General features: G+C 36.9%; 1 protein-coding gene across 1 annotated transcript in view; it reads left to right on the plus strand.

Annotated features, from left to right (window-relative positions):
- Positions 1 to 27,903, plus strand: part of LTBP1 (latent transforming growth factor beta binding protein 1) — a 481,244-nt gene that overhangs the window by 347,284 nt on the left and 106,057 nt on the right. Inside the window, 4 exon segments of the mRNA XM_043987916.1 lie at positions 14,933 to 15,058; positions 16,208 to 16,333; positions 19,755 to 19,877; positions 27,273 to 27,392. Coding sequence (XP_043843851.1) covers positions 14,933 to 15,058; positions 16,208 to 16,333; positions 19,755 to 19,877; positions 27,273 to 27,392 — 495 coding nt within the window.

The raw sequence follows: 27,903 nt of genomic DNA on the forward strand, positions 1-27,903 counted from the left end.
CATTTGTTATACAGCAATTTTTGTTCACTTGGGGTGCCAGTGTGTTAGTGTAAACATTTCTCTGAATATGCATTTGAGGCTTTCCTCTTACTCCTCATAAATTGTCTTCTGGCCTCTTATATGATTTCTTATATGGAACTCTTTATACTTAAGATGGTCTGAGTATTTTCAAAACTGTTTGCTCATCAAACTTGGTGAACAGTTAGAACTGGCCATATTCTTTGGGAAGTATTTGTCCCTGAAATGTTAGCTGGTGTCATTGAGCCTTCATAAACCACACTAATGGAAATTCTTTTGGGGAGGTAGTATGCTAAGCTTAATTTACATCTCTATTTGAACCTTTTTTGTACTCACATGACAAGAACAAATGTTCAAAGAAAAAAACATTAATTTTCATGTTCTGTCCAAATAGTTTCATTTAATTTTAGAAAACATAATGAAAATAATGCAAACTTAGAATCATTATTGGCCATGTGATGTTTGTTGGCTAGATGAATGGAACATTGGTTTTCTTTCCTCTTTTTTTTTTTTTTTTTGGTGAGGCAATTGGGGTTAAATGACTTGCCAAGGGTCACACAGATAGTAAGTATCAAGTGTCTGAGGCCGGATTTGAACTCAGGTCCTCCTGAATCCAAGGCCGGTGCTTTATCCACTGCACCACCTAACTGCCCCTTCTTTCCTTTAAAAAAATTTTTTTTTTATTTAGAATTTTTCCTGTTACATGTATAAACAAATTTTCACAATGCTTTTAAAAACTGTGTTCCAAATTCTCTTCCTTCCTCCCTCCCTCCCCACCCCCCTTAAGAACTCAAGCAATTCAATATAAGTTATACATGTGAAGTCATGCAAAACATTTCCATATTAGTCAGGTTCTGAAAGAAAACAGACAAAAAAACTTTAGAAAGAGGAACTATCAAAAAAATTATACTGCAATCTGTGTTCAGATACCATCAGTTCTTTCTCTGTAGATGGGTTGCATTTTTCAGATACTGTTGATACTGAACCATGTATCATCAAGAAGCATCAGAGTAGGATATCAGTAGAGGCTGAGTTTGACATATTAAAAACTGAAAAAGGAAGGGAATAAAAAAAGGGAAGATTAAGAAAGTAGGAGGATTTTTTGTTTTGTGTTGGTTTTGGTTTTTGTTGTTTGTTTGTTTTGGGCAGGGCAGTGAGGGTTAAGTGACTTGCCCAGGGTCACACAGCTAGTAAGTGTCAAGTGCCTGAGGCCATATTTCGTTTTTGTTTTTTTTTTAATTTTTGGTGAGGCAATTGGGGTTAAGTGACTTGCTCAGGGTCACACAGCTAGTAAGTTTTAAGTGTCTGAGGTCAGATTTGAATTGAGGTCATCCTGAATCCAGGGCTGGTGCTCTATCCACTGTGCCATCTAGCTGCCCCCAAAAGTAGAGTTCTTCACTAAAAGCTTTCATTTCATACTTCTTTTTCATAGGAAAAGGGAGTGAAGCTAGGGTTGACATTATAGGAAATTATTTAAGCTGGACTGTAGAATAGGAAACATTCTTTGCAAATGAAGTTCAAATTGTATACTCATGCATCAAACTCATTTGGAATCAAAGGAAGAGTTTATTAGATCTTTTGAAAAAAATGAAAAGAGAAGAAAAAAGTCTGATCTGGGAGCACAAAGATTCTGCAGTATATAGTTGTGGAAAAGCTCTTAGAAAAGAACTAGATGGGGGGGGGCAGCTAGGTGGTGCAGTGGCTAAAGCACCAGCCCTGGATTCAGAAGGAACTGAGTTCAGATCCGGCCTCTGACACTTAACACTTACTAGCTGTGTGACCCTGGGCAAGTCACTTAACCCCTATTGCCCTGCAAAAAAGAAAAAAAAAGAAGAACTAGATAGATCAAGTATATTATGAAAAGATGGGAAAGATGGAAAGGGAAAAGAATAAAAATCCTGATTTTTTTATTTATAAAAAATGGAGTGGTATTAGAAATAGTTATATTCATCAGAGGTGTTCACTGTAAAAAGAATCATAACAATTTCATCCTCTTCGTGTCAATGGCCATATCCCATTGTATTCTCTCAAGTGTCTTCAGACTTCCATGACCAAAAGCCAATGGAAAATCAATGCTCTTTAAAAAAAGTTGAATTCGAAATTGAGGTGATGCTCATTAGTTGGGGAATGGCTGAACAAATTGTGGGAGGAGATGAAGATGGAACACTATTGTGCTGTTAGAAATGATGAGTAGGATGCTATCAGGACTTCCTCCTAGATTTGGCAGTGGTAATATAATTTAGGGAATATACCTATTTACCCCTAAATAGTGTATATGTTCCATGAAGGTAGGGACAATTTCAATTTTGTCTTACTATCCCCAGTGTGTAGCATGGTAAGTACTTAATAAATACTTTCTTCATGAATAAATACTTTGATAATATTTCAATATTTCAAATGTCACTCATAATTTCTTTATTGGGTCAGTCAGAGTTAGCAAGCATTTATTAAGTATTTACTGTTCCAGACCTTTTTGGAAGTGCAGTGGATACAAAGAAAATCAAATAACATTAACCCTACACTCAAATTTTAGTGGAGGAGACAACGTACAAATAACTATCTAGAAAATAATATGGTGTAAATGGGCAATAATATCAGGTGGCAGGCACTAGCATGGCAGGGAACCAGGAAAAAGACCTATTGAAGAAGATGAAATCTGAGCTAGGTCTTGAAGGAAGCCAGGAGATGGAAGTGAGGAAAAAAGAGCATTTCCAATACAGTGAAAAGATAGAAGATGGAATGTTATATCTGAGAAACAGTACAAGACCAGTGTTTCTGACCATGGAGTAAGTGGAGGCAGATAAAGGTACAAAAGACTGGAAAGGTAGGAAGAGGCCAAACTATGAAGAGCTTTAAAGACCAAACATAATTTTATATTTTTACCCTACAGACAATACTCAGCCACTTGAGTTTATTGAGGGGAGAGGTGTGTTTGACATGGTGAGACCTTTTTATTAAGGAAGATTGATAGCAGCTCAGTAGAGGGTGCACTGGTTTGGGGAGAGACTGGAGACAATGAGATCAACCAAAAAGCTGTTTAAATAATTCAGATGTGAGGAGGCTATTTAAATAATCCAGGCATAAGGTGATTAGATCCCAGACCAAAGTGAGGCCAATGTGAGTAGAGAAAAGGGAACCTGTACAAGAGATGTTGTGAAGGGTAGAAATGATAAGACTTGTGCAAATCTGTATTCTTTTTGGTTTAATAGCTTGTTTTCGAGAGTTGCTATGACTGAAAAAACTCATCACCCAGGGGTCAGAAATAAGTACCTTTTATACTGTAAAAACAAAAAACAAAAAATCCTGCTGTGAGATTCAGAGTCTCTTTGTTGCAAGCATCTTGTAAGCATTAGATAGTTATGGCATTCCTTCTTGGCATACATTTCCAGGTTTTGTGATTATGTAGTAATAAACATTTTAATCACTCATATGACTGTTAGCATTATTTCAGTTATTCTTTTCTTCTATCTTTGACAATTTATCAACTACTGGAAGTCCTTTTTTCTGATAAAGAAATGGCATAAAAATTTGTTAGTTCATAGAAAAATCTTGTAAATATGCAGTTTTTCACTTCACAGAATTCCCAAGCCCTCCAGTAGAAATCAGAAACACAAAGGAAGATTTTGTGTCTTTGTGCATAGCATGGCTCATTCTGGAACCCGGTTAATTTTGAAATTAACTGTACAAGCAGTCTAAAAGTTACACAGCAAAAGAAAATAACAGTTTAAGGGAAAGGATAAAAAATCGTATTTTATTTGTTTGAAATTATAGCTCCAATTACAACATGGGCCATTTTCTGAGTTGATTTCTGCTGAGACATTATTATTGTTGTTTTTTAAAAAAAAATCCCTCTTGTTGTAGAATGTGTATTCCCATCTTTACTAACAATAAGACACTTATTTTTCTCCTTGTACAAACCACAGTTGCTTTAAACAATACTCTGCTCTCTGCCCTCATGCTAACTTGTAGTACTAACTAGACTCTACTTCATGAGTCATCAGCTCCTGAGAAGCTTCCTTTGCATCACAGTTTTCTTTGGTACTGTACCATCTCTTTCTTATCACAATTCAATTTGTGCAGTCTTTGAGCTCATAGCCAAGATATTACTGCATATTTCCTTTCTGGTTTTTAGATAGACTCTGATATTTTTAATACAGTGAACATGGAAAATTCTATTGCTTTAGATAATTTTCTTCAAAATAGTAGAGCCTCTATCATAGCTTTTTTCTTTTAAAAGACTCATACTTGCATTTTGTATTGCATAAGAAGAGAAGTAGGGTAGGGTAGTGGCTAAAGGCCTTGCTTTGGAGCAAGGAAAGATGTCTAGGTTCATGCCCTGCCTCTGATCATATACTGACTGATTATGAAATTCTTTTGGGACCCAAGATGGCGGAGAGAAGCTAGGACCATTCCTGAGCTTTCCCATATTTCCCTCAAAAACAACATTAAACCAAGCCTCTAAACAGATTCTGGAACTACAGAACCTACAAAAAGAGAGACACAATACTGCTATGTGAGAAACTTTAGAAGACTTCAGCAAAGGTCTGTCTCACCTGGGGTAAAAGGGGAGGGCGGCTCACCTCAGTAAAGCTTGGCTCAGTGTGGCTTAGCACCACTACTCAGCTGGCAGATCACCTCAGCAGAGCTCAGCTCAGTGTGGATTCGCACCATTTGTCTTAGCTGGCAGATCACCTCAGCAAAGCTCCACTCAGTGGCAGCTCAACACTGTTGTAACTTGACACAGCTGAGAGTGGAGCAGCCAAGAGTGGGGCAGCTGAGAGCAGTAAGAAGCTTGTAACCATGAATCCTGTGCCCCAGGAGCAGACTTCAACCTGATAAGTTTAAAAATAGCCTACAACATGAGCAAGAAACAAAAAAGGAACCTTACCATTGACAACTTCTATGGTGAAAGGGAAGACCAAAATTCAAACAGAGATGAGGTAGTCAAAATGTCCACAAGTGAAGAATCAAGAGGGTAGATTATCATGTCTCAAGACCAAAAAGCCATCTTTGAAGAGCTCAAAAAGACTTTTAAAAATCAAATAAGAGAGGTAGAAGAAAAAAATGGAAAAAGAAATAAGAGAAATGAGAGTTACACTGCAAAAAGAAGCACAAAAAAATGACTGAGGAAAACAATTCCTTAAAAAATACAATTGGCCAAATGAGAGAAAAAATTAGCCAAACAGAAAAAGAAGTGCAAAAGCTTACTGTGGAAAATAAGGTCTTAAAAATTAAAATTGAGCAAATGGAAGCAGATAACTCCATGAGACAACAAGAATCTGACGAGCAGAATCAAAAGGCTGAAAAAATAGAAGAAAATGTGAAATACCTCATTGGAAAAACAACTGACCTGGAAAATAGGTCCAGGAGAGATAATCTGAGAATTATTGGACTACCTGAAAGCCATGATTGAGAAAAGAGTCTAGACAGCATATTCCAGGAAATTGTTATGGAGAACTGCCCTGAAATTGTAGAAACAGAGTATAAAATCATCATTGAAAGAATCCACTGAACACCTCCTGAAAGAGACCTTAAAAGGAACACTTCAAGGAATATAGTAGCCAAACTCCAGAATTATCAGGTGAAGGAGAAAATACTCCAAGCAGCCAGAAAGAAACCATTTAAATACCATGGAGCCACAGTCAGGATTGCACAGGACCGGGCAGCTTCAACATTAAAGGATCGCAGGGATTGGAATATGATATACAGTAAGGCAAAGGAGCTTGGATTACAACCCAGGATCAACTACCCAGCAAAACTGAGCATTTTCTTTCAGAGGAAAAGATGGACATTCAATAAACTAGGAGATTTCCAAGGCTTCCTGAGAAAAAGACCAGAAATGAACATAAAATTTGATCTCCAAATACAAGACTCTAGAGAAATATAAAGAGGTAAACGAGGGGGGAGAAAAGGATAGTTCAATGATGTTAAACTGCTTAAGTCCATATGAGGGAGGATAATACTTTTAATTCTTGGGATCTGTATTTCTGTAAAGGTATTGTTATTAAATCAACTATGATGTGATGATATAAAGAAACTTAAGGGACAAAATAAAAGAAGACTAGGGGGAGGAGAGGAAGGGAGAGGTGGAATGGGGTTAATTATATCAAAGGAAGAGACAAAAAAGAACCCATTACAACAGAGGGAAAGAAGGGAGAGGTGGGCATTGTTGCAATCTTACTCTCATCAGACTTGGTTCAGGGAGGGAATAAAATACACTCCAATTTGTATAAAGAAACTTAGCTTACTCTTTAAGGAAACAAAAGGGGAAGGGGGAAAAGGGTGGTATTGATAGCAGGGAGGTCACAAGGTGGGGGGAAAGGGGGCAAGAAAAAGAAGGGCAGCTGATAAAAGGGAGGACAGATTGAGGGAGGCAGTGGCCAGAAGCAAAACACTGGTCAAGTGGAATAGGGGGAAAGAAGGGGAAAAAAGAGTACAAAGGGGAAAAGAAGATGGAGGGAAATAAACAGGTAATACTTTTAACTGTGAATGTGAATGGGATGAACTCTCCCATAAAAGTGAAGTAAATTACAGAGTGGATTAAAAACCAGAATCCTACAATATGCTGTTTACAAGAAACACATTTGAAGCAGAGAGGAGATACACACAGGCTGGAGCAGAATATATTATGCATCAGCTAAAGTAAAAAAAAAAAAGCAGGGGTAGCAATCCTTATCTCAGACAAAGCAAAGGCAAAAATAGATCTAATTAAAAGAGATAAGGAAAAAAACTACATCTTGCTAAAAGGTACTATAGATAATGAAGTAATATCAATATTAAACATGTATGCACCAAGTGGTATAGCATCCAAATTCTTAGAGGAGATGTTAAATGAGTTACAAGAGGAAATAGACAGTAATACTATACTAGTGGAGGATCTGAATCTTCCCCTCTCAGAATTAGATAAATCTAGCCACAAAATAAATAAGAAAGAAGTGAAAGAGGTGAATAGAATACTAGAAAAGTTAGACATTATAGATGTCTGGAGAAAACTGAATGAAGATAGAAAGGAATATACCTTTTTCTCAGCAGTACATGGCACATTTTCAAAAATTGACCAAATATTAGGACACAAAAACATCATAGTCAGATGTAGAAAGGCAGAAATAGTAAATGCATCCTTCTCAGATCATGATGCAATAAAAATTACATGTAATAAAGAGCCATGGAAAGGTAGATGGAAAATCAATTGGAAACTAAATAATTTCATTCTAAAGAATGAGTGGGTCAAACAACAAATCATAGAAACAATCAATAACTTTATCCAAGAGAATGACAATAATGAGACAACATACCAAAATTTATGGGATGCAGCCAAAGCAGTGCTTAGGGGACATTTTATAGCTCTAACTGCTTACATGAATAAAAAAGAGAAAGAGGAGACCAATGAATTGGGCAAGCAACTTAAAAAGCTAGAAAAAGAACAAATTAGAAATCCCCAATTAAATGCTAAATTAGAAATCCTGAAAATTAAAGGAGAAATTAATAAAATTGAAAGCAAGAAAACTATAGAATTAATCAATAAAACAAAGAGCTGGTTCTATGAAAAAACCAATAAAATAGATAAAATATTGGGTAATTTGATTTAAAAAAAGAAAGAAGAAAAGCAAATTACCAGAATCAAAAATGAAAAGGGTGATTGATCTTACCACCAATGAAGTAGAAATTAAAGTAATAATTAGGAACTATTTTGCCCAACTGTATGCCAATAAATTTGACAATCTAAATGAAATGGATAAATATTTACAAAAATACAAACTGCCCAGGTTAACTGAAGAGGAAATAAACTCCTTAAATAAGCCCATATTAGAAAAAGAAATTGAACAAGCCATTAATGAACTCCCTAAGAAAAAATCCCCAGGGCCAGATGGGTTTACAGGTGAATTCTACCAAACACTTAAAGAACAATTAATTCCGATATTATACAAATTATTTGGAAAGATAGGTGAAGAAGGAATCAATTCGTTTTATGACACAAATATGGTGGTCATACCAAAACCAGGCAGAACCAAAACAGAGAAAGAAAATTATAGACCAATTTCCCTAATAAATATTGATGCTAAAATCTTAAATAAGGTATTAGCAAGGAGATTACAGCAAGTGATCACCAGAATATTATACTATGACCAAGTGGGATTTATACCAGGAATGCAGGGCTGGTTCAACATTAGGAAAACTATCAACATAAGCAACCATGTCAATAAGAAAACCAACCAAAATCATATGATTATCTCAATAGATGCAGAGAAAGCTTTTGACAAAATACAGCACCCATTCCTAATAAAAACATGAGAGAGCTTAGGAATAGGTGGAGCTTTCCTTCAAATAATAAGCAGTATCTACCTAAAACAATCAGCAAGCATTATATGTAATGGAGATAAGTTAGAGACCTTCCCAATAAGATCAGGGGTGAAACAGGGATGTCCATTATCACCTCTGTTATTTAATATTGTACTAGAAATGTTAGCCTTAGCAATCAGAGAAGAAAAAGGAATTAAAGGAGTTAGAATAGGCAAGGAAGAAACAAAACTATCACTCTTTGCAGATGATATGATGGTATAAGTAGAGAATCCTAGAGAATCAACTCAAAAATTACTGGAAAAAACAACTTTAGCAAAGTAGCAGGATATAAAATAAACCCACATAAATCATCAGCATTTCTATACATGACCAACAAAGTCCAACAGCAAAAGATAGAAAGAGAAATTCCATTTAAAGTAATGGTAGATAATATAAAATACTTGGGAGTCTACTTGTCAAGACAAACCCAGGAACTCTATGAACACAATTACCAAACATTTTTCAAACAAATCAAATCAGATCTAAAAAATTGGAAAGATATCATTTACTCATGGATAGGCAGAGCTAATGTAATAAAAATGACAATTCTACCTAAATTAATGTACTTATTCAGTGCCATACCAATCAGACTACCTAAAAATTATTTTGTAGAGAGAAAAAATAATAACAAAATTCATCTGGAAAAACAAAAAGTCAAGAATATCAAGGGAAATAATGAAAAAACAATGCACAGGAAGGTGGGTTAGCTGTACCAAATCTGCAGCTGTACTATAAAGCGGCAGTCATCAAAACTATCTGTTACTGGCTAAGAAATAGAGTGGAGGACCAATGGAATAGGCTAGGCACAGGAGACACAGTAGTAAATGACATTAGCAATATACTGTTTGATAAATCCAAAGACCCCAGCTTCTGGGATAGGAATTCTGTATTTGACAAAAATTGCTGGGAAAACTGGAAGATAATATGGCAGAAATTAGGCATAGACCAACATTTGACACCTTATACTAAAATAAGGTCAAAATGAGTACATGATTTAGACATAAGAGGTGATACCATAGGTAAATTAGGAGAAAAAGGAATAGTCTACCTTTCTGATATTTGGAAAGGAGACCACTTTATGCCCAAAGAAGAGAGAGAATATTATGAAATGTAAAATAGATGACTTTGATTACATTAAATTAAAAAGTTTTTGTACAAACAGAAGCAATACATCCAAAATTAGAAGGCATACAGAAAGCTGGGAAACAATTTTTATGGCCAGTACTTCTGATAAAGGCCTCATTTCTAAAATATATAGGGAACTAAATCAAATTTATATGAATCCAAGTCATTCCCCAATTGAGAAATGGTCAAAGGATATGAACAGGTCGTTTTCTGATGAAGAAATCAAAGCTATCTATTCCCATATGAAAAAATGTTCTAAATCACTATTGATTAGAGATATACAAATTAAAACAACTCTAAGGTACCACCTGACACCAATCAGACTGGCTAAAATGACAAAAAAGAAAAATAATAAATGTTGGAGAAGCTGTGGAAAAATTGGAACACTAATGCATTGTTGGTGGAGCTGTGAACTGATCCAACCATTCTGGAGAGCAATTTGGAATTATGCCCAAAGAGCTATAAAGCTGTGCATACCCTTTGACCCAGCAATACCACTCTTGGGTCTTTTTCCCAAAGAGATCATAAAAAAGGGAAAAGGACCCACATGTACAAAAATATTTATAGCTCTTTTTGTGGTGGCAAGGAATTGGCAATTGAGGGGATGTCCATCAATTGGGGAATGGCTTAACAAGTTATGGTATATGACTGTAATGGAATTCTATTGTGCTGTAAGAAATGATGACCAGGTGGAGTTCAGAGAAACCTGGAAGGACTTGCATGAACTGATGATGAGTGAGATAAGCAGAACCATAAGAACATTATACACAGTATCATCAACACTATGTGTGGACCAACTGTGATAGATTAGATTCTTCTCACCAATCCAATGGAACAAGAATGTTCCAAAGGACTCATGATGAAAAGGCTCTCCAAATCCGGGGGGGGGGGGAGGAACAATGGGATATGGATGCTGGTTGACCATACTATTTCTTTTGTTTTTGATGCTGTTGGTTTTCTGATTTCATGTTTTTCCTTTGTGCTATGATCCTTCTCATATAACATGACTAATGCAGAAATATGTTTAATGTTATTATGTATATTTAACCTATATCAGATTGCCTGCTGTCTAGGGGAGGGAGGGAGAAAAATTTGAAATTTGAAATCTTATATAAACAAATCTTGAAAACTAAAAAAAAATTTTTAAAAAGAAATTCTTTCAGGAAGCTCTGTAAGAATATGTTACAAACAGGTTGCCAGTATGCATTAGTGGAGAAGATTTCTATGTGAAAAGTTCTCTGAACTGATGAGCTCAGAGATCTGGTTCAGAGGGGAAAAAGACATTCAGTATTTTTTTTTTTTTAGTGAGGCAATTGGGGTTTAGTGACTTGCCCAGGGTCACACAGCTAGTAAGTGTTAAGTGTCTGAGGCCGGATTTGAACTCAGGTACTCCTGACTCCAGGGCCAGTGCTCTATCCATTGTGCCACCTAGCTGCCCAAACATTCAGTAATATTAATTAAGTGTCTTTTGTATTCAAAGCATTGTAGTAGGAAGTACTAATGAAATAGAAATTGTGTCTCCTGCCCTTTAAGAACTGAACTTTACTTTTTTTTCTCCCATTAAGTTTTATTTTCCTAAATTACAAATAAATACAAATTTTGACATCAAATTTTTTAAAACTTTGTGTTCCAAATACTCTTCCTCCCCTCCCCCCCCCAGGAATTCAAACAATTCAGTATAAGCTATACATGAGCAGTCATGAAAAACATTTCCACATTATCCAGGTTGAGAAAGAAAACAGACAAAAACAAAACTTCAGATAAAGGAACTAACAAAAAAAATTACACTTCTATCTGTATTCAGACATAATCAGTTCTCTCTCTAGATGGACTGCATTTTTCATAGAACCTTCAGAGTTGTCTTGGATCATTGCATTGCTAAAAATAAACAAGTCATTCACAGCAGATCATCTTACAGTATTGCTATTATTTTGTATACAGTACACTTCACATTGCATCAGCTCATATAGGTCTTTCCAGGTTTTTCTGATAGCATTCTGCTCATCATTTTTTATAGTAAACTACATTTGTATAGTACTTTAAAGAAAGATTTCCTTACAATAAACCCATGAGGTTGATTCTTGCAACAACAGTAATAGATAACATTTATATAGTACCTTTTACCTGACAAAGAATTTTCTTCACAATAGCCCAGCAAAGTGAGTACCATGTTTTATCATCATCATCAATCAATTCTCATTATCTTATATTACTCTTGCCTCTGCTTCAAAATTTTTTTTCACAGTTACTATCATTATCTGTTTCCCTCTATCCTATTCGCTTCCCCATGATATTTACCCTATCTTCTTTCACCCTATCCCTCCTCAAAACTAATTTACTTTTCACTGCTCTCTCCCCCAGTCTGCCCTCCCTTCTTTCACCACTTCTTCCTTATCCCTTTCCCCTCCTACTTTCCTGCAGGGTTAGATAGATTACTCCACCCAATTGAGTGTGTATGATAGTCCCTCCTCCAGCCAACTCTGATGAGATTAAGGTCTTTGAGCCAGTTCTGATGAGTGTAAGGCTCATTCACTGCCCTGCTCCTCCCCCATCTCTCCCCCCCCATAAACCCTTTCCTGTTTCTTTCATGTGAGATTTTACCCCATTCTCCCTCTTCCCTTCCACCTCCCCCAGTTCAGTCCTCTTCCCCCTTAATTTTACCCTAAAGATGTCATCATGGGGCAGCTAGGTAACACAGTATATAAAGTACCCATCCTGGACCCAGGAGACCCTGAGGCCAAATCTGGCCCCAGATGCAAGACACCCACCCACTGTATGACTCCAGGCATGTCACCCAACTCCAACCACCCCACAAAAAAAGATAAAAAAATAAATTCTTTACGTATCATCCCTTCATAATCAATTCCCACCTGTGCCCTCTGTCTAAATTTATTTTTATCTTCTGCCCTAATACTGAAAAAGGTTTTGAGTTACAAGTCTCATCTTCCCATGTAAGAATGTAAACAGTTTAACCTTTTAATATCACTCTTAATTTCTTTTTCCTGTTTACCTTTTTATCCTTCTCTAGGGTCTTGTATTTGAAAGTCAAATTTTCTATTCAGTTCTGGTCTTTTCATCACAAATACCTGAAAGTCCTCTTTTTCATTGAAGTCCCATTTTTTCCCCTGAAAGATTATACTATTTTGTTGGATAGGTGATTCTTGGTTGTAATCCCAATTCCTTTGCCTTCTGCAATATCATATTCCATGCCCTCTGATACTTTAATGTAGAAGCTGCTAGATCTTGTGCTAACCTGACTGGGGCTTCACAGTACTTTAATTGTTTCTTTCTGGATGCTTGCAATATTTTCTCCTTGACCTGGGAGCTCTGGAATTTGGCTATAATATTCCTGGGAGTTTTGATTTGGGGATTTCTTTCAGGAGGTGATTGGTGGATTCTTTTCTATTTTACTTTCTGCTTCTAGAATATCAGGGCAATTTTTCCTGACAATTTTCCTAGAAGATGATGTCTAAGCTCTTTCCTTGATCATGGTTTTCAGGTAGTCCAATAATTTTCAAATTATCCTGGATTTATTTTCCAGGTCAGCTGTTTTTACAAGGAGATATTTCACATTGCCCTGTATTTTTTTTATTCATTTGTATTTGCTTTTTTGTGTCTTGATTTCTCATACAGTCATTAGCTTCTATTTGCTCAATCCTAATGATTTTCTTCAGAAAGTTTTTGTACCTCCTTTTCCATTTGGTCAATTTGGCTTTTCAAACTGTTGACTTTTTTTTCATGACCACCCCTTGCATCATTCTCATTTCTCTTTCCATTTTTTCCTCTACCTGTCTTACTTTATCTTCAAAGTCCTTTTTGAGTGCCTCTTTGACCTGAGACCAATTCATATTTTTCTTGGATGCTTTTAATGTAGGAGCCCTGATGTTGCTATCTTCTTCTGCACCTCAATCTTTCTTGTCACTAAAGAAAATTTCTATGGTCCACAGCTTTCTCTGTCTTCTCATCTTTCCTGTTTTTTACTTGACTTTTAACTCCTATTTAAAGTGGGGCACTGTTCCTAGGCTGCATTGCCCTAAGCTTCATGGGGTCCCAGGTGGTATGATTTAAGGAGGGGCAGCTTCTTCCCTTACTTGGCCTGTTCTCTGGTCTGTAGATAATCCCAGGCCAACTCACTAATTAACCAGGCAGCAAAACTTTGTGTGCTGTGGTTGTTAGCTCCAATGAACCTGTTCCACTCCCCAACCTGGGGCACTGCCATTCAAGCCTACTTCCTGGTTCCCAGCAGGGGTGAAACACCCAAGTTCTGCTTTAGCGTCAGCAGAGACCCCTATAATCTCCCCTCTGCCAACTGCTCAGCCCTTTCCACAGACCATGAACTTAATTCCAGATGACACTGGTACTGCAGCTGATTCAGAGGCTCCTGGGGTCTCTTTCTCTGGTAAGGCCTGCCTAGGACTAGATCTTTTGTCAGTGTGACCACAAGGTTGTGCTCCACTCCCAGACCAGCACAGCAACCCCCCCCTGCCCCCCACCGACTTTCTAAGCTGTCTTTGGTTGGAAAATTACCTCAGTCTGTTCTTTTGTGGGTTCAGCTGCTCCAGGAATTGTCCTATGGCATTATTTGGAAGTTTTTGGAGCGATCATGTTGTGAGTTCTGAGAGCTTACTGCCTTTCCTCCGCCCAAGAACTGAACTTTAAAAAGAAATATCTCTCTCACACACACACACACACACACAAAGACTAAGTAAATTTAATGGAGATAACAGTGCATAGTGTATTGAACCTTCATCCCTGGTATTCTAAGAATTCTTGAAATTTAATTTCTGGGGAAGGGACAATGGACTTGTGTGTTATTGATTTATGTTCTATATTATTTGTGCATGTGTTTTAAGAGGTTGTGGATGATGAAGTGATTGAGAGTTATATAGAGTTAATCTGAAGATTTGTGAAAATTTTTGAAGGTGATAGGGAGAAAGGTTTGGCAGAAACTTCATAGGAAAGGGAATTCTAGATATGAGGAATAGTTTGTACAAAAGCAAGAACAGGACATGAAGAGTAAGGAAGAAAAGGATTTTAACAGAGGAGGAACAATGTATTAAGAGCCTAGAGGACAGCTCGTACACATTAATGGAATCAATAAAGTTTTAGCTAAGACTGAAAAACTTTGAACAATCCAGTTTCGTTGGAACATGTAATGGATGATGGGGAGTAGTATGACATAGAGCTAGAAAGCTGGGTTGGAGCCATATAGTAATAAGCCTTAAATATAAGGCTGAGTAATTTTATTTCATTTTGTAGCCAATGAAGAGATAGTGAGAGTTGTGGGAGGGGTTTAGTGACATTGTTAACATTGTACTTTAGGAAGATTATGTGAACCATTTAGTTTTTAAAAAATAACTTGCTTAGTGATAACTCATTAATAATAGTTTCCAATGATAAACAGTTTTACTTTGTTTTCCTCATAACATTTTAATTTTTCTTCCTTTAGAAATCAATGAATGTACAGTGAATCCAGATATCTGTGGAGCAGGACATTGTATTAATTTGCCAGTGAGATACACTTGTATATGCTATGAGGGGTACAGATTCAGTGAACAACAAAGAAAATGTGTTGGTAAGAGATAAATTTTTTCAAACATAATCAAACATGAAGCATTTTTTAGATTTGACATTTCTTACATAAGGCAATTCTTGTACCTTGGTTAGAGAAGTTTATTTCTTTTAAAAATGGTGTTTATTGCAGTGTGAATGGAACAAAAAGAAGCCGAAACTTAAAATACAAGTTTATATTATACATAGAAGAATGCTATTTAGTCATGCATAATATTGTGTTATAAGCGTGAAATAATTTTGTAAAAGCTTTTCAGGTTTAATGTGTCTAATAATGGTCAAAAACTCCAGATACATGTACTTGCAAAGTTATGTTCATTAAATGAATAAACTAATGCAAGAATGCACTGAAACAAACAAAAAAAAGTAATTTTTTCTAAGCATCTGGAATCTGATTTCCAGTGTGAGCACACATTGGAATTAACCATCATCCTTACCCAAGTTTGAGTGTGTAAATATGTGACCTTAGGCGAACTTGGTTAAAACAAAAAGCTCCAGACAGTGTCTGAAAGTTTGTAATTTTCAGTGTTATACTCATTTTTATTCTAGGTTCAGTGTCTCTTTTACCAAAAGAAAAATGAGTAATTGGAATAATATGGGTTAGTTGGCATGCAGAAAATGTCAGAGGCACTGATCTTACGGTACAGTCCCATATCTGCATGGTACAATAATGCTATGATGTCAGGATATTTGAAGTCTTAATTAGTCTATGAATTTAGTACTTATTTTACTTTGCTATATCTTTTTTGGACGGCAAGTAAATTGAGTCTAAATCATATGCTGAAAGGAATACTTGCTGGTATAGCTAGCAAGTACCCATTTAGCCTGGCAGTCCTTTCCACTTGTGGATGAGCTGTTCATGTTAGGATGTTGAGCTTAATATCAAGTTTAAATTTGCTCTTGCAGCTTCTATCTACTGCTCTCAGTTCTTCCCTTAGGGGCCAAACAATGATAAGACTTTCCCTTTCCCTGGGCAGCCCTTCAGATCCTAGAAGACAGCTGTTTCCTCCTTCCTGGGCCTGCTTTTCTTTAGGCTAAACACCTCCAGTTTCTTCAGTTACTCTTCAAATGTTCCTTTACATGGGTAAGACAAATTGAAATGGATAAGACAAACTGAAAGTTCCTTATTTCAGTATTTTTATGCTTTTAACAGACATTGATGAATGTACTCAGATCCACCATCTCTGCTCCCAGGGACGATGTGAAAATACTGAAGGAAGTTTCTTATGTATTTGCCAAGCAGGCTATATGGCCAATCCAGAGGGAACTGACTGTATAGGTAATTAATCTCCTTTCTAAGACATTTAAATACATATGTTTATATTTTTTCTCTTTCTGTCGATCCAACATTTGCCCTGATCAGCCACAATTCAGTCTTTTTATTAATATTTATTAATTATCAATTTTCTATAGGGCACTGTTGGGATCATACAAAGTAAGTAGGTATACTTTCCTCAAGATGCTTTTTTTGGGAGTGGGGCAATGAGGGTTAAGTGACTTTCCCAGGATCACACAGCTATTAAGTGTCAAGTGTCTGAGGACGCATTTGAACTCAGGTTCTCCTGAATTCAGGGCCAGTGCTTTATCCACTGTACCACCTAGCTGCCTTTCCTTATAAGTTTGTTTGTTTGTTTTTTTTCCCCTGGTGAGGCATTTGGGGTTAAGTGACTTGCCCAGGATCACACAGCTAGTGAGTGTTAAGTGTCTGAGTCCAGATTTGAACTCAGGCCCTCCTGAATCCAAGGCTGGTGCTTTATCCACTGCGCCACCTAGCTGCCCCTCTCAATAAGCTTTTAACCTAAAAGAGAAAAATCAGGTAAATATACAAAAAATAAACATGCTTCAAGGCAGAATGTGGTGAGTCCTGTCAGAGTTGTACAAAGTGCTATGGGTAGCCAAGAAAGATAAGACTTTTGACCCGATATTTGATGAATAAGTAGGATTTCAAGTATATGTTGGTCAGATGGAGAGAGAACAGTGATAGCAAATTATAGATATGGTAACTCTAGTAAGTTACATTAAGTTAGTAAATCAGTTTAGAAAAGAATAATGTAGGGTGGTTAGAATTATAGGGATTATTTGGGGTCTGATTTTGAAGGGTCTTGGATGTCAGGAAAAGGAGTTTAGACTATATTTTAGCACGAGAATATGTGTTTAGCTGTACTTGAGAAAGATTCATCTACCTGCAACATCTAAGAACTGAAGGATCATGTAGAATTTTAGGATTTGGAGCTGAAGGAGCTTTGGAGGTAATTTAGACTAGCTGCTTTATTTTATATATCATAATGCTGAGTTCCAGTGAGGGAAGTAGTAGAGGTTGGGTTAGAACCCATTTCTTCTGACTCTAAATCCTGTGCTGTTTTCATGATAACATGATGTTCCTCTGGGAACATCCTAGAAAGAGATGAAAGGAAATCAAATTAAGATTACAAGTCATGTGCTTAATATCAGAAAGCAAGAAAGCTATCCTTTCCTTGGAAACAGAATTAAAAGCAGAGAGGGAACAAATACTGAGAAATACTGAATTGGAGGGAAGTTTTTGTTGAATAGTTAATGTGAAGAGGGAAATGGGATCATCTGCTAAGAGTTAGAGGCCTGAGGAGAGTGGCAAAGGTTTAGAACAACCATTGGATAGGAATACCATAAGCTAAGGGTTGAAGTCACTGAGGAAGGTTATGGTGTCATAGAATCAGTTAATAAATATTAAGCACTAAGACAAAAGACAGTCCCTATTCTCAAAGATCTCACAGTCTAATGGAGGAGACAACATGGAAACAACTACACACACACACACACACACACACACACACACACACACCCTGATGAATTATGAATTGGAGATAACAACAGAGGGAAGTCACTAATATTAAGTAAGATCAGGGAAGGCTTCTTGTAGAAGTTAGTATTTTAGCTTGGATTTTAAGGAAGCCAGGGTGGTCATGAGAGGGAGATGAGGAATGAGAGTATTCCAGTCATGGAAGATAGACATTGAAAATGCCTAGATCCTGGAGATAAAGTAAGTATCTTTTTGGAGGAACAGTAACGAGGTCATTGTCTTTCCTTTTAAGAGTATATAGGAGTAAGGTGAGTAAATAGCTGGTGAGGAGGATAATATATGAAAGTGAACTGTGGGGGCAGCTAAGTGGCACAGTGGATAAAGCACCAGCCCTGAATTCAGGAGGACCTCAGTTCAAATCTGACCTCAGACACTTGATACATACTAGCTGTGTGACCCTGGGCAAGTTACATAACCCTCATTGCCCTGCAAAAAGACAAAGAAAAATAAAACAACAAAAAAATAAACTGTGTGAACTTAGAGGAGAGGTTGTTGAACAGTGGTAAGAGAATAGTGATTTGCCACCTGCAGTTGAGAGCAAGGAGTATGCTAACCTCATTTAATTGCCCCAACCAGAGCAAGTGAGACAAGTGGCTCTCTCCATTTGGAAAGAATTCCAAGGAAAGTTATGGCCTCAAGGAGATAGAAAAAGATGGAGGATGTTGGAGAGTTGATGTGTAATTGAACAAGGGCTTCATAGCACATGAAGGAAGATGCCAGGAGATAGATAGGTAGATGTTTAGAAAGAAAAAGGCAGCAAGTCATCAGTCAGAACTTTATAAAGTGCAAAGAATGCTGGCTTTGGAGACAGAAAATCTGATTTCATATTCCAGCTCTGAGCCATGCTACTTGTGTGGTCCTGGGCAAGTCATTTAGCCTTCTAGACTTTAGTCTTACCATCAGTAAAATGAGAGAGTTGACCTAGAGCATTAAGGATGCTTTCCAACTCTAATTCTATGCAGAGAAAATGGTCAGAAAAAATTAGCTCTGTAGTCATAGGATAATAGATTTAACCCTGAGGAAGGGTTTTGGAGGCTCTCAGTCCTACCCCCTCATTGCACAGATGAATAGACCTAGGCACAGAGTAAGTGAGTGAGCAAGACACTCACACACACATACACACACACACACACACACACAGATTGATTGATTGATTGATTGATTGATTGATTGATTGATTGATTGATCGATTAAATAACTTGGCCAGAGTCAGACTACTGGGAAATGTCTCAGTCTGGTTCTCTAAGATCAGTTCTCTGCCACACTGCCTCTCCTGGAGGAGAGGAGATAGGTGTGAATAAATTTTATTTGGTAAATTAAGGTGGGAACCCCATTAAATGTGTTTTTTTTAAAGAAAGCTGTCCCCCACAAAATTAGAAACCAGAGCAAAGCACAGTTATCTAGACAAGTACCCATTTTATGTCTCCTCAACAATAGAGACATACATGCATCGGGAAATCTTGAGAGAGAGAGAGACCCCTAGCATTCGAGGAAGGGGATATGTAAACCTCAAGGCCACATTTTTAGGGTGTACAGTTAAGATTTATGGCCTTGTTTATTTCTGGTAAGCAAGATATCTGTACAGTCAGGAACTGGTGCTGATATGGACAAAGGCTTGGGTTGCTCATTGCATTGCAATCTGACAGTTCAAGTTTTGAGCATAAACCTTAAGCCAAAGGAAAAGGGAGAGTCTTTGTAGATTAGGTGATATGAGCTCAAGCTCAAGCTTCAAATGGTCAGTTCCTGGATACTGCAAGGGATTGTTGGTCAGTTCTTATGCAGTCCTCTGGTTACCTGGATAACTGGGGATTCAAGAAATTTAGGGTACACTTATTTTTCTACAAATGTTTTTTGTTTCCTTTAGATGTTGATGAATGTTTGAGACCAGAGACCTGTGGAGATGGGCACTGTATAAATACTGTGGGTGCTTTTAAATGTGAATATTGTGACAGTGGGTACCGAATGAACAGAAGAGGCCAGTGCGAAGGTAAGTTCACAATGCTGAATGTTTCTCATCTTTAGATGGAGAACAGAGTGATCAAGAGTCAGAAGTGGCTTGAAATAATGGATAAGAATTGCCTAATTTCTTCCTTTGCTGCAGAGAATTAAACTGTACCACCTTTTTCTTTGCCAGATATTCTATTATTAATAAGACTTAGAGCTAGATGGAGTCTTAGTGATCATAAGATCATAGATTTATAGCTGGAAGATAAACTCAAAGGCCATTTTAATCTAAACTCCTTAGTTTATAGATATGCTGAGAGAAGATAAGTGAACTAGTTAAAGTCACACATCTAGCAAGTATCATAGGTAAGATTAGGTTATCTCTGACTTCCAATCTAGAGTTTTTTCCTAGTTACTAAACTATCTCTTCAGAAACTCCAACTAGAGCACCAGTTCATACCCTATCCAGTAATGACAGGGGATCCTCTTGGGAGCCAGGAGTTCTAGACCAGCCTTGCTAATCCTTTCCTGTCTTTCTCATTCCAAACACACTAAGGGACTAAATTAAATTTACCTAAGTGACTGACTTACTGTGATTTCAGGGTCTCTATCTCACGCAAAATCTACTCACTTGATATTTGTTTATTTGAAATTATATTTATAGGGAACAAATGTATAGGGAACTTATATTTACATTTGAAATTACATTCTAGTTAAAGATAAAATAAATTAAAATGCTTTGACATTTAATTAAAATGAATCTACATTAAAGTAGAAGCAATCAGTTAATAAACAAGAATAAATGACTAATATCTAATACTTCCCTATTGTCTTGGGGGTGATGCAGATATTGAATTTTTGAAGTGAGGAAGGCATTCTCTACCAAAAGGTAAAAAGCAACAGTAGGGGGAGCTGGGATAAAGAAGACAAACTGAGGACTCTCAAAGTTTAACTAGAGCTACTTCTGTTTTGACTGGATTGGGAGAACAAATAGAAACTATTCCCTGGGTTAGTTTTGTTATGTGACTGTCACATGATAGATCTTGACTTTGTATGCTTTAGGATATTTTATGTGCCTTATTCTTACTAACTGCCCTGGGCTATGAAGGGTGTTTTTCTCCAGAGAGTTTTGTTAATAGAGGTTTCACAGTATTCCATTTCTTTTGAATCACCACTGGAGATTTCACATTTTATTATTACTTTTGCTTCACTGAGTCAAAGAATAGGTAGAGGTGGGGAAAAAACAAACACATTTAGTTTCCTTGTTTAAAGCTGAAGAAACTCCCAACTATGGCCCCCTTCCAGAGTTAGGTTGCTCATCTCTCTTCATTCTGGTGTACTGAAATGGTCAACCATTTATAGAATAGAGTGGCCAAGGAAATTAGGAGAGATCGATTTTCTCGATTTTCTCGTGTACTCTGAATTCTTTCATTTTCTAATACGTGTGTTATCACCTCTGGAGGAAAATCAAGCATGCAGGCAACCAGAATAAAAAACAAAACAAACACCAAACAATAAACCAGTGGTTTTCAGTAGCTCTTGAGTACCAGTGACTTTCTCTTCTAGAGAAAGTCTTGTAAACCACAGAGCACTGTATAAATGTGTAGTATTATGATGATGATGATGATGATGATTTTTAAAGGAAAGACAACTCTAAGATTCCAAAGTAAATTTCTACAGCATATGAAATTTCGTTACCCATGTGAAAACTTTGGAATTCTATAGAAAAGTTCACCCTTTTTAAAAAATAAATTTGGGAGTTTGAAAATAGAAACTGATAAGGGGTTTCCCAGTCTGATTTTGAAATGGTTTAGAAAGTGATGTTTTTATAGAGGTCGCTTACTGGAGAGCTAATCATTAGCTTTTCAAATGAGAATAATGATAAATTATTTATTCTAGCACCCTCCAGTTCTAGAACCACTTATGAGAAGAGAAATTTACCTTTTAACTAACAGCCTTCTGTGGGATTTTTGAAAATAATTGCAATTTCTTTGGAAAGGAGGAAAATAAGTTATTTTCCTTTTCATAAAAGGGCATCAAATTGAACTACTTTTCTGCACTGGTTTGGGAGGAATACAGAGGAATACCAGAAGTTATATGCTCTTCAAGATTGGGAAAGTGAGATAATTGGAGAAATATTTGTATGTTAGGAATGTAATCCAAGTCCAAGAGAGGTAAAAGTAGCAATGGGCAGTAGCTTAGTTTTGAGAGCAAGATCAACCAGTCGGCCAGTCAACAAATATTTATTGCAGGCCTACTTTTTGCCAGCTGCTGTGCTAAAGACCACAGATAGAAAGACAAAAGCAGCTCCAGCCTGTAAGGAGTTCACATTCTCCTGGGGGAGGCAGCATACTGTGACGATTAAATAGTTGAAAGACATAGTTTCTGGGTAATTTAAACATTTTATTAATAAGTCTAGCATGTTATTAATAAAAGGATAGTCATTTGGTCATCTCTATCAGACCAAAGACAATCATGACAGCAGACTTGCAGTTTATATACCCTTCAAAACAGTAGGTGGTTCATCAAATATTGATCAGATCTAATTGGAAAACATGATTGAAAGTGGGCTGTATTAAAATGAAGAACTATACCAGATCACCCATAACTTTAGGCTATCAATTCAAAGAACATATACCTTTTACAATGTGGGGGGTTGAGTGACTCCTGGACAGAGAGATTATCTCTACTCAGACCCCCCTCCCCCCATCCTTCAGCTATCTAGACAAAAGAATCTGTCTCCACCCAAGTTTGTGTAGAACACAATGGGCTTTCCCACCTTAGATTAAATTCCTTGCAAGGTTGCGTGGGGCCTGACAAAGATGAGGAGAGAGAATGCAGTCTCATTCAGTAATGTCCTCCAGGAAAATGGGACTTTTAAAAATGAGGAATTTAGAAGACTGGGAGAACCTCCGAATTTCCCCAAGATGTTGGTTATTAATAATTATTTCTCGGGGCAGCTAGGTGGCACAGAGGATAGAGCACTGGCCCTGGAGTCAGGAGGACCTGAGTTCAAATTTGGCCTTAGACTTGAGACACTTACTACCTGTGTGACCCTGGGCAAGTCACTTAACCCCAATTGCCTCACCAAAAAAAAATATTTTTCACAATACAAATAACAGTATATTCAAAATATGTATAGGCAAGTGGAAAGTGATCTCGGAAGGAAAGCAGTAGCGATGTGGGACTCAGGAGTGGAGAGTATTAGGAATACCTCCTTTAGAAGGTGGGATTTCAGGTAATTCTTGAAGGAGTCAAAGGAAGTTAGGAAGTAGAAGTGAGGAGGGAGAACATTGCAGGTATGGGAGGGGAGGCAACCATTGGGAGATGGAGCGTTGTGTGTGAGGAAAAGCAAGTGGCCAGTATTGTTGGGTGATAAAATAAGAGGAAAGTAAAATGTAAGCAGAGCAGAAAAGTAAGAGGAGGCTAGGTTGTGAATGGTTTTAAAAGCCCAATCAAAGATTTTTTAAAAAATTAATCCTGGTGTCAGTAAAGAGTTCCATAAATTTATTGAATAGAGTGGTAACATGGTCATACCTGAGCTTCACTTTGGCAGCTGAGTGAAGGTTGGATTGGATGAGGAGGTACTTGAAGCTGGGAGACCAATTATAATTAGCCGGAGGATAATGGGATAATGCTGTAGGAACTGAAAACATCAAGGTAGGTTGTGGACATATAGTTGGCCCATGACAGTCTGAACAAGCAGCATCTGTCCCCTTATGACATGTCTTCTAGATCTGGTCTAGGACTTACATATTGATGTGGGATGGATTTAGGGTCAAATTGATCGTGAGTTGTCCCAAAAGAACTAGAAGACTTAGTGACTCAGTTTCCCAAGTTGTATTGCAATACTGTGGGTGACCACAGGGAATGCACTATGGAGGTATCTCTCAAATAGGAAAAGAAAAGACAGTTATATTTATAGTATGGATAAATTGATTATCAGTCTCATTATAATAATCTCCCATTTAGGGAGGTACAGGGGAGGGCTTATCCTAATTTAGAGTTCCTGGGGGCTTAAGCCAACCCCCAAGGTGGTTCCTTTTCCCATGGAGGTGTGTTTTGGGGGTTTACAAGTCATAAGGTGATTCTGGGGACAAATTTGGCTTTTTCTATGCATGTCACCTTTTCATTCCCATGCCTAGTTTCAAAATATTTTCATTTTTCAGTTAGAATTTTCTATAGGCTGTTTCTTATGTCTTTCTTATAATTAAGGTCTCTATGACCTGCCTCTTTATGTTCTTGTTATAGGTGGTGATTAATGTGGGTAACAAGAACCTAGGCCCTGACTTGTTTCCCAGGTTTTAAGTTATCCATTAATCCCTTTTGGAGCTGGGGTCTGTAAGTTATAGCCCCTCTTGGAGCTCAGATCTAAATTAGAGCTCAGGTCTTAGATTTTTCTGTTAACCCCCTTTTTGCCTCCTACAACAATATGTTTGTACAACAACAACAAAAATTGGACCATAGGCAGAAAATAACTCTTGATGTCTGGATGTTCTCATGACCCTACTTGCCTGGTGACCAGCAACTAGTTGACTCCTTACTTCTGGTTCCTCAGATCTTAATGGTTCAGACCTCAGCACTCTGCCATATGCTGAAATTCTTTTTCTTCTGAAGAGTAGAATGCTACCTTTTCATGTCAGTCAATAACCATTAAGTGCCAGGGACTGTACTAGGTGCTGGAGATATAAAGAATGGCAAAAGATAGTTTCTGCCTTCTGGGAGCTCATAGTCTAATAGAATCAGAACAAAGCAGTAATCCTCTACCTCTAGTCTATATATCCTTATATTCTATAAGCTTGTTTTCTGATATTTCTATGAAGTGTTACTAGTTCCCTTTCATTATGATCTAAGTCTGGGCAGCAAGAGGTGTCATTTGGGGGGCAATTAGAATCCTCAACTCGGCATTAGTAGTTATTTGACCTTGGAGAAGTCTATTACTCATCTCTAAAACAGGGATAATAATTTGTATACTACCTATAAGGGGTTTTGTTCTGTTTTGTTTTTGTTTTTGTTTTTTTTGTCAGATAGGCATTTTGTAAAATCATAAATTCTTTGATCCTTTGATGGATCTCTGGCCTTACAGGCCTTGGTGGCACCTTCCATGACTCTCCCATTTCAAAAATGGAGATAAAATTGAATATGGAGTTCTTAAAATAAATCCTAAAGCCACAAAAAAGCCAGTCACATTTTATTAAAATAATTTGAGAAGAATATTATCAGAATTCCCACAGTAAACACATAAATCTATCACTGTGTAAATTCTAAGGAGAGAGAATGAAGCTAGACATGGTATTGTGAGTTGCTTTAAAAAATTTTTTTAATTGCTAACTTCATAGTAGATTAGAAACAAAGGTCCCATTAACCTTTGTGCTACTAAAGATTTTTAAGCTACCACAGAGTTGCATTCAATTAGTGCTTAGTATTCTCCTGGGAGTTCATTATATTTTTAAAGATACAATCTCATTGATCTCTGCTATGTCATTTCAAAGTTTGTAATGGCAACTAAGACCTAAGTTACAGAGAAACTGGCTGAGAGAGGCCAGGGTGTTCATAGAATATCAACTGTGTCTCAACTGTTCATTGAACATTCTCTCTATTCATTGGACCAGACTACAATTTAGCGTTTATAATTTTTAAAATCTCATCCAGATGTGGCATACAGTGCTGTTTGGAAGCTGTTTGGAATATGTAATTGGCAAGCATAATGTTTTTGAGGATGAAGCCCCAGAGCATCTAACTTTTAAAGAAAGCATCATGTGTCATCTTTTGGCATGACTTTTTACTTGATGGAAGCTGTATATGTGCACATATTTGAAACACTGACCTGATATTTGCTCTGTTAATGCTGCCTTCAGTTTATAAGCCTTTTATACACAATTAGCTATATTTAACATAATTAAAATATTTTAGAATTATTCTAATGAAAAGAGATATTCAGAAATGTTTAATATATGCATTGCACAGTTCCACTTCTACCTTCGAGTTTAATTTCCTCAAAATGTTTGCATTTTGAAAGCATTATTTTGTATGCTGTATTTGTTGTGATTTGTCATTCCTAATTTACAGAGGGAATGAAAAGGGGGGCAGAGTGGAACATGCAGGGCTTAGAATCTGAAGGTTTGAGCATGTATCACAGTTCTGACAGTGTAAGAAAGATCTTGGGAAAATTATCTGGCATTTCTGAGCCTCAGGTTTCTCACATATAAAATTAGATCATTTTCAAGAGTCCTTTTAGCCCCAGCATTTTATCTATAGTTCCAGTTTAAGTTTAAAGCCAGAAACATATGTGTTTCTGAAGGCCAATGTCAACCATGCGCAATGCAATCCCTGTCAGTCTAATTTTCATCTGCTTTTTAAAGATCATTGAGAAAAATTCAGATTTCAACAATCTTTTCTTATGTAGCCCAAAGCCTTCCAAAGAAAGTTTCCTTTTGCCCTACATCAGAAAATAAATATAAGTAACTTGAACTAGCAAAAAAACGTGAGATAGCAACAGATTGCTGCTTCCCAGAAATGCTTACTATCTACATATATTCTATGTTGACTTGATTTTTAAAAAAATTTATATGGTTCAGGTTTTGTAGAAATATTCTAGTTTCTCTGGTGGACCTAATGGTTCACCAAGAAATCCCTAAATCAGGGGAAGCTAGGTGGCTCAGTGGATAAAGCACTGGCCCTGGATTCAGGAGTACCTGAGTTCAAATCCCGCCTCAGACACTTGACACTAGCCATGTGACCCTGGGCAAGTCACTTAACCCTCGTTGCCCTAAAAAAAAAAAGAAATCCCTAAATCATTCTGAGAGAGGATATTTCTTAGTAAATTCATCAAAGTAGATAAATTTATTAGAGAATTTATTGCCATTAGAAAAATATATATCTTTATTTAATGTTTACAGAGTATATCATATATAGTTTTAATAAGCTTCACAACAATCTTATGAGGTAGGTACCATTATTACCCCCAATATATAGATGACAAAAGGAGGCCCAGAGAGTTATCTTTACCCTTGTATAGATTCTACTTCCCTACTCTCCTACATCCTTTCTTAGAAGGTATTTGGTATTGAATGTACAATTTGGTGCTACATAATTGGCCCCTTACGACTTAGGATTCTTTTAGCATGAATGAGAAGAGTAATTAAATTAAGAGTAAAAAAAAAAAAACTTTTTGGGTGTATGAGACACTTCCTAAACAAAATGGACTTATCAGATAAGTGTTAACCTGATTCTGTCCTTATTAGACTTTGATGTATGTACTTTATAAATGCATTTTAACATGTTTTATAAACATATGACATACACATTCTATGTATGTAATTAAATCATATTACTATGTCTCAATAGCAGCAACAGTGACACTGATTTGGGTGGGGAGGTTGATGGAGGGGAGTTCTATTAAAATATCTGACATATTTATTGCCATTGTTTTTAAAAGATATTGATGAATGTTTAACTACAAGTACTTGTCAAGATGAACAATGCATTAACACTCCTGGATCTTACCAGTGTGTTCCCTGTACAGAAGGATTCAGAGGCTGGAATGGGCAGTGTCTCGGTATGTATTATAGTGTTAACAATCAAATTTTGTTTCTTTTATGTTTCCTGTTTTCAGATCAAATGATGCTGGTATTAGAAATAGTATGCCCAGTAAACCTACTTAGAGGACTGAAACTAAGACTAGAAGAAAATGAGCTTATGAATCTTTTCCTATATTATTTTTTTTGTGGGTTTTTTTTTTTGCGGGGCAATGGGGGTTAAGTGACTTGCCCAGGGTCACACAGCTAGTAAGTGTCAAGTGTCTGAGACCGGACTTGAACTCAGGTACTCCTGAATCCAGAGCAGGTGCTTTATCCACTGCGCCACCTAGCCGCCCCCCTTTTCCTATATTATTAAAGAGAAAATCTTCAAAAAAATCTGTGGAGAAATCAAAGTTAAAAATTAGCTAGAATGGGGTAGCTAGGTGGCACAGTGGATAGAGCACTGGCCCTGGAGTCAGGAGTACCTGAGTTCAAATCTGGCCTCAGACACTTAACACTTACTAGCTGTATGACCCTGGGCAAGTTACT

Source organism: Dromiciops gliroides, chromosome 2 (genome assembly GCF_019393635.1).
Source record: "Dromiciops gliroides isolate mDroGli1 chromosome 2, mDroGli1.pri, whole genome shotgun sequence".
In the NCBI taxonomy this organism is placed as follows: Eukaryota; Metazoa; Chordata; class Mammalia; order Microbiotheria; family Microbiotheriidae; genus Dromiciops; species Dromiciops gliroides.